The sequence below is a fragment of the Lytechinus variegatus genome, chromosome 1 (genome assembly GCF_018143015.1).
Source record: "Lytechinus variegatus isolate NC3 chromosome 1, Lvar_3.0, whole genome shotgun sequence".
NCBI lineage: Eukaryota > Metazoa > Echinodermata > Echinoidea > Temnopleuroida > Toxopneustidae > Lytechinus > Lytechinus variegatus.
Genome location: NC_054740.1, coordinates 19,340,283 through 19,353,933, shown reverse-complemented (window position 1 = coordinate 19,353,933; position 13,651 = coordinate 19,340,283). Strand labels below are relative to the sequence as shown.

Sequence of the window (13,651 nt, the reverse complement as noted above, 5' to 3'; positions counted from 1 at the left end):
TATATTAATGGTGAGGTGAAGATTCATCAAAGCATAACAGAGTTATGATTTTTTTTCTTCTTCAAAGTTTAACTTTATGACATTACTTCGGAGCTAAGCTGTGTATCCAAATTCTATAAATTTCTACTTTACTATATTTAATGAGGTTTTTTAAGCATTTATGAAATAATATTTCCTATCAAATATGAGCTACACAGGTTATATCATGTAAAACTCTCATAGCGTTTGATGGGTTTTTCTTCAAGTTTTAATAATGTTTTATTTGTCTTGTTTTATTCAAAACCAACTTAATGTCTGGGTCGACTTTCCAGCTAACATAAAAGACAAGGCAATAACAAATCTATATCTGGCATAGCAATGATAGCATAAACGCAATATCTAATTGAAAGGGCTAAAGAGTCACACAAACCACAGATGAAATAATAATTTAAAAAAATATGAACCCATGAAGGGTGCCACTAGGATAAAATTCCCATGCTCGGGAAGATGAAGAGGATTTACTAAAAGTATCATTATGAATGTTGGGACAGTAATTTAGCCTGCTGGTTGATTGGTGGGTAGTACGGATGGAAAAAAATCTATCAGATGATATGTAGAGGTATAAAAATTAATGTCAATATTACCAATGAGGCTGTTAATAATACAAATATATAAATACATTAAGTTACAATCTATTTACAGGCTTTATATTTTGGCAAGTTCTATTATTCAATCAATAATAAATAAAATGTACATGCACAATTATTCAAGGTGATTTTGATTTCAATTATCAAATACTGCCAAAAGAATGAATAGAATACTGCGCTGAGTACTGAATACAAAATTTGTTAAAATTTCACTGATTAGTCTGAATGTGTTGTATAGTCTGAAATAACAAATATACTACAGTATAGTCAGTTAGAAGTGTATAATAAACTAACTAAACAGTTTGCCTCCATGGCCATATTTGTACAATACACATGACTATTAATATACAGGATGAAACATAACTGTACATCAAATGTTTCTGTTTGTAAAAAAAGAGTATAAAACGGTATAAAAACAAACAAATAACTTCCATCCATCAGTTTATTCTTTCATAAATCATAATTTTCAGTCAATAAAATCTAAATCCAGAATGAAATGAACATATATTTTCCTTCTTGTTAGATCACAGTGCTCCATTACATACTCACTGAAGATGAGTAGGCCTATCTATTTCCAAGTAATGTTAATGCAATTTTTTTATTATGATTTTATAATGCATGATTTGCTTTTTAATTCTATTGGTCAAGCAACCCCCAATTGTGAAGTACAGTATACAAATTATCTCTCTAATAATTTTATGAATAATTCAGTCTCAAACATTGCTTAACTTAAATTTGTTTGAGAAACAAGATACCAACACCAATAAAGTCAAGAGTGCAAAGGAATCTATTGATTCTGTGTTCTTTCTTCTCCACGATATGCCAACCTTTCTACCACTTTTCAAAGCATGAAGACTTGCAGCACTCATAAGCGATGCTTTCGGAATAAGAGAGTGCACAATTACTTAACTATCACTCACAATATACCCAAATTGGCCAAACCTGGCATGGTTGCACCATGTAAGCTTTACACTAGCTGTGAGGAGAGGTATCAGTAAATCCAAGACAATAGCTACTGGACAATTTACACCAGGGTAGTTAGTACAATGATCCCAATTTACCTTCGTTGATGAGGTCATTGATCAGAGTTCACTGAGAGTTCATTTAACAGTTCATCAAAGAGTTAGTTGCAAAATTTTATTAATAAGTTCACTAAACAGACTCCAAAGGGTGCATCAAAGAGTTCCCAAAGGAGAACAATGTTGAGTTCAGCATAAACCTTCCATTTACATGTGTTCCTTCACCATAGGTCATGCATATGATTCATCACTGTCCAAATGTTTTGTTTTGGTTTTCTTCTTTCCTCCTTTCTTACCCGTTGATCCCTCCGCAAGAAGGTTTTCTCTTGATCCCCTCCGTAGCCTAGCACTCCTAGGGGTTACCACACCCCCATCCGTCCCAGAGTCATCCATGTTGTGACTATCATCCATATTAAGTTTCTTCCTCCTTGGTGGTTTCGTTGTTACAGAGGTCTGTGAGTCATCAAGCTGAGAGTCAATGGATACATGAGGTGCTGTACGTGACCTGGAGTGACCTTTGGGAGGTCTTGTTCTGCGTGGGGATTCACCATCTGTCGTCATTACATCGCTGTGGTCCAGATTAGCAGCCATTCTCACAGTCTTCTTTTTCTTCTTCTTAGGACTGTTAATTGATACAAGGGAAGGGATACAAAGCTAATCATCTTCTGAAAAATGCAGACAATTCTCCTTCCCAATGTTCTTCCACTCAGAAGTACAATGCTCTGAACATATCTGTTCATTAAGTTTTAATGCAAAATCTATAGCATAAGAAAAATATTGTATTTAAATATTCATATCAATATTCAATAATGTAGGCTTGACTATAGCCACTGATTAGATGTAATCTTTAAAGTAATGTAAATGGGCAACTTTTGTAAAAATGGCCTTGCACATTTGGCAAATAAAAAATTAAAAAAATTATGAATAGTCATGTATAGCTTTAAGTGTACTTAAATAAAGAGTGGAATACATTCATCAATCACTATCAGAGTTATCTTTTTCCAAAGATAATACATGTACAATACCATCGAATTATAGGATTTGTCGCATGATTTATGTCATTACGACAATCTGATCTGATGGTTGATATAGTTATCTTTTTGTAATAGCTGAGCTGGAATCAGGATTATGCCACTGAATGACATCATCACAGATCAACATCCAATCATTCCACAACTAATTTCATACTTAATTCCCAAGTTCATATATTATTGATACTAATGTCATCAAGTTTCAATTAAAGTATAGGTAAATATAAGATGATTAAACAGCAAAGCTGCAAAATTGTGCAACCAAAAAATGGAACTGTGACCCTCCCCCTTTTTCTGATAAAAGATGACTTACGTTGCAAGAGATGAGGTAAGTTCTAATTCACTATCTTCAGCTCCTGAAATAAACTTCAGTTCACCTGACTTGGTGGTCACAGCAGAAAACTGTGGATCAAGTAGAATACAAAGTTTTTATCATACCAACAAATTATTGCATAAAAAAATGAAATTCTGAACTTAAAAAAACCCCTTTTAATAGTGCATGGACAGGTCATGGATTTGCAAGTGGTTAAGGCCTGGTCCCACTGGCCGACAGACATAAAACATACTCATGACGGATACAGCGGACAAGCGAAATTTGGGGTGGCTCCATTCAGTTTCATCCAGTCCAGACAACAGACAAAATGGGCAAACAATGAAATCACAGTGGACAGATGCTCGATGGATAGAGAGCATATGAAACACGTGTGAAAAGAGTACACAACGGATACATAACGTTTTCCAACGAATGGCAAGACTTTTCCATTTTACATCCTCTCTACATCCGTAAGTGCAGTGGGACCAAGCCTTCAGGATTTAGGGAAGTATCTTGTCAGTTGTCTGGCAAGACTGGCAGCTTGTGACATTTTTATCAACAAAATTTTCAGATTTTACAGGATATTGATGCTGGGAGAATAACTGTGTATGATACCTTATTAACAATGATTTATCAGTTTGATGAACAGTGTTATTATTGTTAGATCTCCAACATAGCTGCTTGTGAGAATGCTCTATTAGGTAGCAGTGCTGATATATAGCACATAGAAAACTTTGTGTTAAGTGCAACATAAACATTGCTATATTTATTTCAAATTCTCAACAACAACATAAATAAACATACGTTGTACAAGTTAAATAAAAAGAATGCACTGTATACAGATAAAGATAAAAATGGAAATAAACAAGAGAAAATAAATGAGAATATGTGAAACTAGTATAGGCTGATGGCCTTTTTAAGGTTAGGCTCCCAAAACCATAATATAATTATAACAATCATAGATTATTATCATAGAAGAGAGAGAGAAGGTACATGTACTGTAAACATCTAACTTTGTGAGTGGGTGAAGAGGCAATTTCATCGTCTTTGAATTTCTCACACTTACCCTATCTTTGGACAGCTTCTTTGGTGTTGAACCAGCTCTATGTTGACCTTTAACCTGGCTCTTTCTCTTTGGTGATCCCATATCAGTCTCATCAAGCCCTAGTTGCTCCTGGTAACGGGATGCCATTAGAGTCTGGTCTTCTTCTTCCCCTGTTACAGAAATACACAGTCATTAATTGGATTTCATTAATCAAAGATCTTTGTAACATAATGGTACATGTAGACCCTATAAATTCACATACGGTGAATGACTGATCTGAAAAAAATCGTATTAAAAATACAAAACTTTAAAATCAGCAAACTATCAATCACAGCTGTGTAAAGTAAATTAATGAAAAAATTATATTCAATGAATTCAATTTGAAATATATTTCATGGTACAGTTCTAAGCAGTCTGTAACAGACTTTGCTATCATTCAAAGTTTCAAAAAAGGTGTTTCACATGATAAACAGTAACACAAAGCCTCATCTTATTCATATCAATGTATTTTTTCCCTGCCTTCCAATGAATTCAAACTGACCTTCATAGCTGACATAGTTTGCAGGGAAATACCCCTGTTGACCATTGGCTAGTTGTCCCATCCACCAGTTCTCATTGTCTTTATGAAGCACTGTTATCTCATAACCTACTTCTAAACTCAGTTCATCAGATCGCTGTGCTTGATAGTTGTATAGAGCAACAACTTTGTTGTACTGTTTCTGTTTGTCTTCAACGACGGGTGCTTTGAATGTGAATATGGCTTTGCCATCAGATTCCTGAAACAAATTGATTCAAAGAAAAAATATTCTTGTCTTTTCATAATTCAATTAAAATACATACAAAATAAAAGCAAATTTTAAACAAGGTCACTTACTAACAAGAATGACCACAGAAAAACTTATAGCATAGGTGCTGCATACCTAACCATAAGGAACATACCGCCAACCCCACATTAAATGCACACAATGAAAAATTGTGTGCATAAAATATTTAAAACCAGAAGTAAATATTGATGGACCATGCATCTGAGATAAGAAGGAGCCACAGGAAAATATTTGTGTCTTAAAATGCAATTTTCACGGGCCGCTCTGTACACAAAAATGTAAATGTATAATGCAATTCATAAACATAATATATATGATTTAAAGAAATATTGAACTCACAGCATTGAGATTGATAGTAGGCATAGGTCCTTTCTTATAAGGTGTACTGGTCCATCCAGGTCCTCCTCTACCACCAGTAAAACCAAGGGTTCCAGGGGTCTGGGTTAGAAAAACAAGATAAAGATCATTTTTTAACATTTGATTGTCTGCACTGTACGGAGCACTAAATATCAAGAAAAATATCTAGGAAAGTATTAACCTTTACGAGCACTATATTGGCAAGGGATGAAGATGAAAAATATGGTTGGGGTAAATGGATAACAGATATTTGAAATTTTGACACCAAAATAAAATAAGATGGACCAAAATACTATCAAGGAGAAAGTTACAAAAAATACATCATTCAGATGTCAACATATCAGAAGGGTCAGGGAAGAAGAAGAGCAGAAAGAATTCTTCTTTAAAGGGATGGTCCAGGGTGAAAATATTGATATCTAACTAAATAGAGTAAAATTCACAGAGCAAAATGCTGAAAATTTCATCAAAATCAGATAACAAATAACAAAGTTGCTGAACTTTAAAGTTTATCAATATTTTGTGAAAACTATTATATACACATCATCATGAATATTCATAAGGTGGGCTGATGATGTCACATCGCCACTTTCCTTTTTCTTATGTTATTACATGAAATCATAAATGTTTCATTTTTTCATACATGTGTAAATGATGTGTCTCCATTATGATGAATACATTGCGGCAGTAAATAACTAATTGTCAATCCAATTATTTTCATTCTTGGTAGAAAAAATTTGAATAAACCTAATTTCATATAATAAGATACAAAAGAACAAGTGGGATATGACATCATAAGCCAACCTAATGAATATTCATAAAGACATGCCTAGAACTGTTTTACTGGAATAATGCAAATTTTTTAAATTCAATAACTTTGTTATTTGTTATCCGATTTTGATAAAATTTTCAGCATTTCGCTTTGTGAATTTTACTCTATTTATTGAGATGAGATATAAATATCTCCAGCCTGGACCATTCCTTTAACAGAATACAGAGGGGAAGTAACAATTGAGAGTGTTACTCAGATTACACATCCAATTTGGTTTTTAAAAATATCAAATTTACAGAGAGAGAACGAAACCTATTGAAGGATACAGTGGCCAAAGAATAAACTAAATAGAAATGTTTATATGGCACAAATACATTAATTTCTACTAAAATACATGTATATGTAGAAAGAAAACAATCAGTAACTGATCAATGAGAAGAGGAAAGGAAATAAATGAGAAAGGAACAAAAAAAAAATCAACTTTCAAATGCATAATTTCACATTTTTTCAAACTAGTGAACATTGCCAACATATAATGTAACGTAAATCTACATTCACAATCCCTTTGGAGCATTCTGAAATCTATCTCGTCACATATGAATGAAGATTCCAAAGAAGATGACCTGTATTATTTATACCTGTGTTTGCCATGGTGTTGATGTGTAATCAAATGTAGATCCCCAAGTCTCATAAGGAGCTGATGATGCAGCAGGGGTGTAGCTAGATGTGTGCATGGATACATTAGTTTGATTGGGATCAGATGGTGCATTCTGGATAGCCTAATGAGGTATGAAGAAACATATGCAATGATGGGTGAAGGACACAGAGAACTGAAAATGAAATTTCGTATCAGGGGCCAGTAACACAAGGCTTAGTGATTGATTCTACAACTGATTTTTATGCATGATTGCATGTAATAATCAATGTAATCTAATATAAAGATCAGTCCTACGATCAAGCGCTAAGTTTTGTGTAAAAGGGCCCTGGTCACAATACAGAGTAAAAAACCAAAATGATATACAGTACATACATGATGTTTATGAGTTGACAGTTGTGAAAATAACACATACCATAAAGTAACTACTATATTTTTTTCTTAACAAAATCTATTTAAGCAAGATTTCATAAAATATGCCACTCCTATCTGTTTGCCATTTGATGAAACTGAATGACATAAAAATGTACAATTAATCATATCAATAATTACTTGCGTCAACTTAAAAAAATGTGCAAAAGAAATATGTATAAAAACAGAAGAATGTAACTCAAAATTACAAAATAGTAAATCTAAAAGTGAAATATATTTCAACAGGAATATATCTTAAATCTCAAATGAAATCTACAATACTGATGAAGAGTGGAATTACATGAAGATTTGCATATTGATCAAAATGATAAATGAAATGAATGATATATCATGCAGCAAATTCTAATTATAAATTTCTATAGCCTATATCCTAGGCGGAGACTGCAGTTATTGTCTTTGATGTTACACTAAAAGTATTAAGCCAACAAACAGTGGTTGCAGAACGCCCACTGACTATATCCTATCATCCTGCTGTAGTCATTGTTTTCTTACTCTCAACTATAATTTCGTGAGAATTATTCACTAAAAAAGCTGCTCACATTTCTTGTAGCTACAAAAAAAAACTCTTGCGGCAACAGGCTCGTAACAGTAATAGCTTTAGTCTCCGCCCAGATATAGGCTACAAATTCTGTTGCCATAAATTTTTTGCAAGCTTATTTAATCATTGCACTTAATTGAAGAATACTGTACAATTATATAACAAACCCAGTTTATAGATTATACCTTCAGTGTTTGTTTGAGGGCCTGATATTCAGAAGATAGGGGTGTGTAGCGTGTTGCAAGGAGGCACAGCAAAGCAGTAGAAATTCATCCATTAACAAAGGCAGAATTATAAAACAAATAAAGCAGCCAGAGAAATGGGAAGAAAATGAAACTCAGAAACATCAACCATTATAGAACTTTAACATCAATTTAAAACTAAGCAAATTGTTGAACTATTTGACAGATTTTTACATTCTTGCACTATTAAATACAAGTACCCAATACAAGCAGCTTCTAGCATTCTATAAAGAACAATAACAATGAAAAAAAAAATAATATGCAAAACAATTTTTTTCATGAAAAATTAAAACCAAATGAATAAAATTCGAAAGACAAAAGCAACAGCACATTACCTTTTGCAAATCATGGAACATTTCAAAGCTCAAAGAAATTTGGAATTACTGACTTTATTTATTATCCAAATATATATGTTAGAATTATTAAAAAAACAGAAAAACATCAAACAAAGCAGTTGAAAATGAATTCTCGATTAAAAACTACAGGAGAAAATAAACACAGCCATTTATAGTTAAGAATAAAACTGAAGAAAAAATATTCTGTATCCCTCTACCATAAAAGAACAATGTTTTAATACTAAGAACTAAAGCAGAAATACAGGAAAATGGGATGGAAATAACACAAGAAAAAAACAAATTTCTGATCATTTGCCATTTTTGGGGTGGAGGATGGCATAGAGGCAGTTTCATTCAACAAACCCCTTGTGGTAGAAATTTATTCCTTGAAATGTCTTATTTGAAAGTTTTTGCGGAGTGACACAAGTGTCACATTTGACAAAAATTATTTAAATAACCAATATGCATGAGAAAGATGGTATGAGATTTTTGTACAATATTATGTAACAGATTTATTATTGGGCTTCAGATCTCCTCAAAGCTTTTGACACAAATGTCACATTTGACAAAAATTATTATATAAATAACCAATATGCATGAGAAAGATGGTATGAGATTTTTGTACAATATTATGTAACATATTTATTATTGGGCTTCAGATCTCCTCAAAGCTTTTGACACAAGTGTCACATTTGACAAAAATTATTTAAATAACCAATATGCATGAGAAAGATGGTATGAGATTTTTGTACAATATTATGTAACAGATTTATTATTGGGCTTCAGATCTCCTCAAAGCTTTTCCAGTGTAAATATGCTTCAAATTACAATAAAAGCAAGCAAAAAATTAGCAAGCATTGAGAAGATAGACAAAATAATTTGTTTTTGTTTTTCCTTATCACAATCTCCTTTTTCTTCAATGGTTGACAACAAAAATGAAATGGGAAATCAATGTATGTGATACCACTGAAATCTATGATAGCTGGAACCCTGCAATCTTTGACTGAAAATCACTACAACAATGCTATCAACTGCAAGCAAGCTCTTGAACTACAAAAGGTTAGGAAAGAACACCACAAAACTAGGAATGAAAGCCAGGCCATCACATACCATAACAGAGGCAAGTTTTCTCTTAACACGGGCAAGTCGTTCTTGTTTCTTGTCTTCTATATCCTGGTCTATGTCATGTTTAGTCCGTAGTGTACCAATCAGACGTTCTTCTTCCTCTGTTACATTGCCATCGTCTGCCTCCTTCCCAAGCTTGGTACGGGCAAAACCCATCGTCAAATGGGCAACTATATAGAAAATGAAAATATGATGGAAATGATGAATGATACAGCTTCTTTTCATATAATTATACTTTTTGGATGAGTTAGTAATTACAATTTAAATGTTTCTTTTTTAAGAGAAAAATCCAAATACTGAAAAGCAACATGGAAGTCTTGGAGTTTAATGATTATATTTATTATACTATTCTGAATAATCTGCATGCTGGTTCCTTTTTTGTTGACAATATCTCAAATTGTTCATCTACATCATAAGATTTCAGTTGAAAAATAATCTAGGGTATATGATTTGTAGGTACAACATCATCAGAGTAAACATTATTTCTACCTCATGGAAATCTACTGTTTCTTTCATATGAATCTCTGAGAATTGTGAGTATAAAGCCCAACCCTATACTAACAACCAGAAGCAAAATATCACTCTTCGTTATCTGTGGTACATGTACATGACAATACATCCCTAAACAACTAAATAACTAAGCTATCCAGGTAGATTACAATTACACAATCAAGACTGTATTTATTATATGACAATTGATCACAATACCAAATAATTTGAATTATGTACCTACCCTTTGCATCATAGATGTAGATTTGAATTGGATGTCCTTCACCGCGAGAGCATAGCGCCACCATGTGTTCATGAGGGTGATAGTCTACATCACATACAGGTTGCCTGTAACCTAGCTGTGTGTATGCAGCTACCTGCTCACCTGTAAGGTTCAAGCACATTGAATGGTTTAGAACTTAATAAAATAAGATGTCTTATAGCCAATGAATTGAATTAATAAAAGTATTATGTGCATATCAACGATTCGTGTTTGAATGAATGAATTGTATCTCTTTTTCATCATCTCATTTTTGTGCATTTCTTTGTGTTTCTGCTATTCTCTCCCTACATCTAATCATTTTCATTTAGTCTAATAGAATATAATTTATTATTAACCCATTGAATGAAGTCCATACTCCTAAAATGCAAATAATAAACAGGGACGTAAGATATATATCCCTCACCCCAAATAAACAAAAATGAAATTCAAGGGTCATATGAAAAATAAAAAATAATGCTAGTCAACTGAAAAGTTACACATGACAATAGATAAAGCAGTATTTGAATGAAATAAGTTTTATTTAGTAATCTTGACTCATCAAGATGATCCTTTAGGACCCTATGGTAAAAAGATACCATTATTGATAACTGCTATCAATTGTGACTTCTATTGAAACCCTTATTATACTTGCTGTTGAGAAATTCTTCCATGGCTATTGGGCAATGTTCTCAGGGAAAACTAATAACAAAGTTATCATTCAGGCCCAGGTCACCCATTTTAAGGATTGGATAAAAAAAATTCTTTGCCATCTTACCAGTATCTGTATTCCATACATAGCCATGTCTATCCTCACTGCCTGAGAAAACAAAGGACCCACAAGGCGATAGAGCACTTCTGATCTGCTCACGGAAGTTCAATACACCTACATAGTTCTGCATCATACAGAACCTGTACAGCCAAAACAAGGACAAATCAATTGTGATTATATTACATCACAGTTAATTATTTGCACCAAAATGGAAGTAAATATATTTATATTTCATAAGATTTATTTTTTCAAGAAAAAAGTTATAATCAAATCATCCAATTTCATTACATTGTAAAGATATTATCATTGCAAGTAGGCCTAATCATTACATCAATTTTGATAAACATTTAAATGCTATTAATAAATGGGTGTTTATGGTTATGGGTAAAATGAAAAAGAGAAAAAACCTTTACCAAAGTTGCTAAAATTTTATATTTTGCATCTTTAAATTCATGAAATGTGAATTGGCCATTTATTTTCCATATTTTCTTAACATTATTTTTTCCAGAAAATAAAGAATATTCACCTCTTTCTTGACTCTGAAAGATTATTTTAGGTTAGAAAAAAGCCGCATCGAAAGTTGATAAAATTTCATATTTTGCATCTATAAATCCATTAAATGCCCATCTATTCTCCATATATCCTTGATATTGTTTTGATTTAGTCAGAAACTATCAAGAAGAAGAATATTCCCCTCTATGTGAACTCTGAAATATTGTTTTATGATGTCATACTTGGTCAAAACTGTAGTCCCACATGTAGACTTTCATGGTGTTGGAACATCAACTGAAAATGGTCATTTTATCATTTTTGATTGTTTTACACTCAGTCAACACCATGAAAATCTATGTGGATCAGTGCTTATAGTCTTGCTCTGCTATGCAGGTCGAACAAAAGAGATGGACAGTGTAGATCATACTCTATTGCATACAGCCATTGTATACTTATATGTTCCAAACAAGTCAACCACATCCCACAGGGTCCTCAAATTCTTCACTCCAATGCCATGTATAATATTTAATCAACATCAAGATCAACTTACAGTCTAAGATCCAGCATACGTATATGATTATCCCTACAATGTACAAGAAGACGACGCCCACTAGGATGAACCTGTAGACTGTTTATTGGAACACCCGTCACATCTTTATCATCAACATGCTGTTTCATCATCCAATTACCATTAGAACCTGGGAGAACAGGGACATTAAGAACAAGTATACATCATTGTTAACTCATCATCAGCAGAAAATTGATTTCTTCTATCATCAGCAGAAAATTGATTTCTTCCATCATCAGCAGAAAATTGATTTCTTCAACAATAATGTTTTATCAAAAAAGTAGAAAAAAAAGGTGAGGATGGAATGTCCTGAATGCCATAAATGCGAAGTTATCATTCCAATGGATCATTATCATCATTAATTTAATTATTCCAAATCATCATCATCAACAATTTAATTATTCCAAATCATCATCATCATCATCATCATCATTCATCGTCGTCATCATCATCATCGTCGTCATCATCATCACCATCATCATCATCACCATCATCATCTTCACCATCATCATCATGATCATTATAACCATCAGTGTAATCATCATCATCATCACCATCATCATCGTCACCATCATCATCATGATCATTATCACCATCAGTGTAATCATCATCATCATCACCATCATCATAATGATCATTATCGCCACCAACATCATCCTCATCATTATCACCATTAAGCATCATCAACCTCATCATCACCATCATCATCATCACCACCACCACCAACATCATCATCATAATCATCATCAAAGACTTACCAGCACTCTTCCATAATATGATCCTCCCTTGACTATCACCAGAATACATGTGGGTCCCATCAGGTGAGAAGGCTATGCTATTGACAAAGCCTTCATGACCTTTGAACTCGTACATCAACTATAAACAAGAGAGAGAAATAAAACACAATGGGTATATCATCATTTTTGTGACTGATTAGTGGATTCATGGATGGAAGGTAACCACAACCAAGAAAAGTTGGCCGAACAAAATGAAAAAAATACATTCCATTTGAAAAGTCGTCAATATGAATAGCCTTACAATTTAATACATGAATGTACTGTTTTTAAGACTTTTTCAGCACAGAGCATGACATTATGGAGTTAACTTTACGATCTAAAGACTTATATATTTGGATTCCTACACAATAATTTGGTTACAAGGAGTACTGTATCAGGTGAAATAGCTAAATTCTAACTGCCTTGAAAATCCGACAATTACACATGCATTATTAAAAGTTTGCTGTCAAATGTTTTGATTCTTACCTCTCCAGTTTGTGAGTTGCTCTCAGTGCTCCATACCCTAATAAAGTTATCATAGCCACCAGTGATGATAAAGGTCTCATAGCCAGGGTGATAACGAGCTGTGTATACAAAAGATGGGTGTGGGAAGACCTTCAGAGCTGCACTATCAGGCATGTCAATGTGCCATATTCTACAGGAAATCAAAAACATTCACAGATTTTAAGGTGGACATTCTGACAACATGATGTATGTCAAGCAGTGCATCATTGAGACCAGTAACAGAAGGATGCAGACCAGTATGCTGATAATGGATATCACATTTCCTCATTATCCTTTCAATGTCATACTCACTCACCTTCTGCTCCATTCTACAAGAAATTCTCAATATTGCCTATATGAATTCTCATATAGTCAATCCTCAATAAATTTCAAAACATGATACTCACTTCTTTTCTGCTCTTTTCTCATCACTATCAACATCATCATCGTCATCATCATCATCACCATCATCACCCTAGC

General features: G+C 33.2%; 1 protein-coding gene across 2 annotated transcripts in view; it reads right to left on the bottom strand.

Annotated features, from left to right (window-relative positions):
* Positions 1-245: 245 nt before the first annotated feature.
* LOC121408361 (jouberin-like) overlaps positions 246-13,651 on the bottom strand; it is a 30,467-nt gene continuing 17,061 nt past the window's right edge. The window contains exons 17-29 of one of the 2 annotated variants that reach the window (XM_041599813.1): positions 13,154-13,322; positions 12,650-12,767; positions 11,874-12,021; positions 10,838-10,971; positions 10,045-10,185; positions 9,297-9,481; positions 7,795-7,815; positions 6,623-6,763; positions 5,198-5,296; positions 4,576-4,810; positions 4,056-4,204; positions 2,990-3,078; positions 246-2,267 (exon numbers count right to left, since the gene is read on the bottom strand). In XM_041599813.1, coding sequence (XP_041455747.1) covers positions 1,877-2,267; positions 2,990-3,078; positions 4,056-4,204; positions 4,576-4,810; positions 5,198-5,296; positions 6,623-6,763; positions 7,795-7,815; positions 9,297-9,481; positions 10,045-10,185; positions 10,838-10,971; positions 11,874-12,021; positions 12,650-12,767; positions 13,154-13,322 — 2,020 coding nt within the window. In that variant the 3' untranslated portion in view covers positions 246-1,876. The remainder of the gene's footprint in view (positions 2,268-2,989; positions 3,079-4,055; positions 4,205-4,575; positions 4,811-5,197; positions 5,297-6,622; positions 6,764-7,794; positions 7,816-9,296; positions 9,482-10,044; positions 10,186-10,837; positions 10,972-11,873; positions 12,022-12,649; positions 12,768-13,153; positions 13,323-13,651) is intronic. The other variant, XM_041599821.1, reaches the window with a different exon arrangement.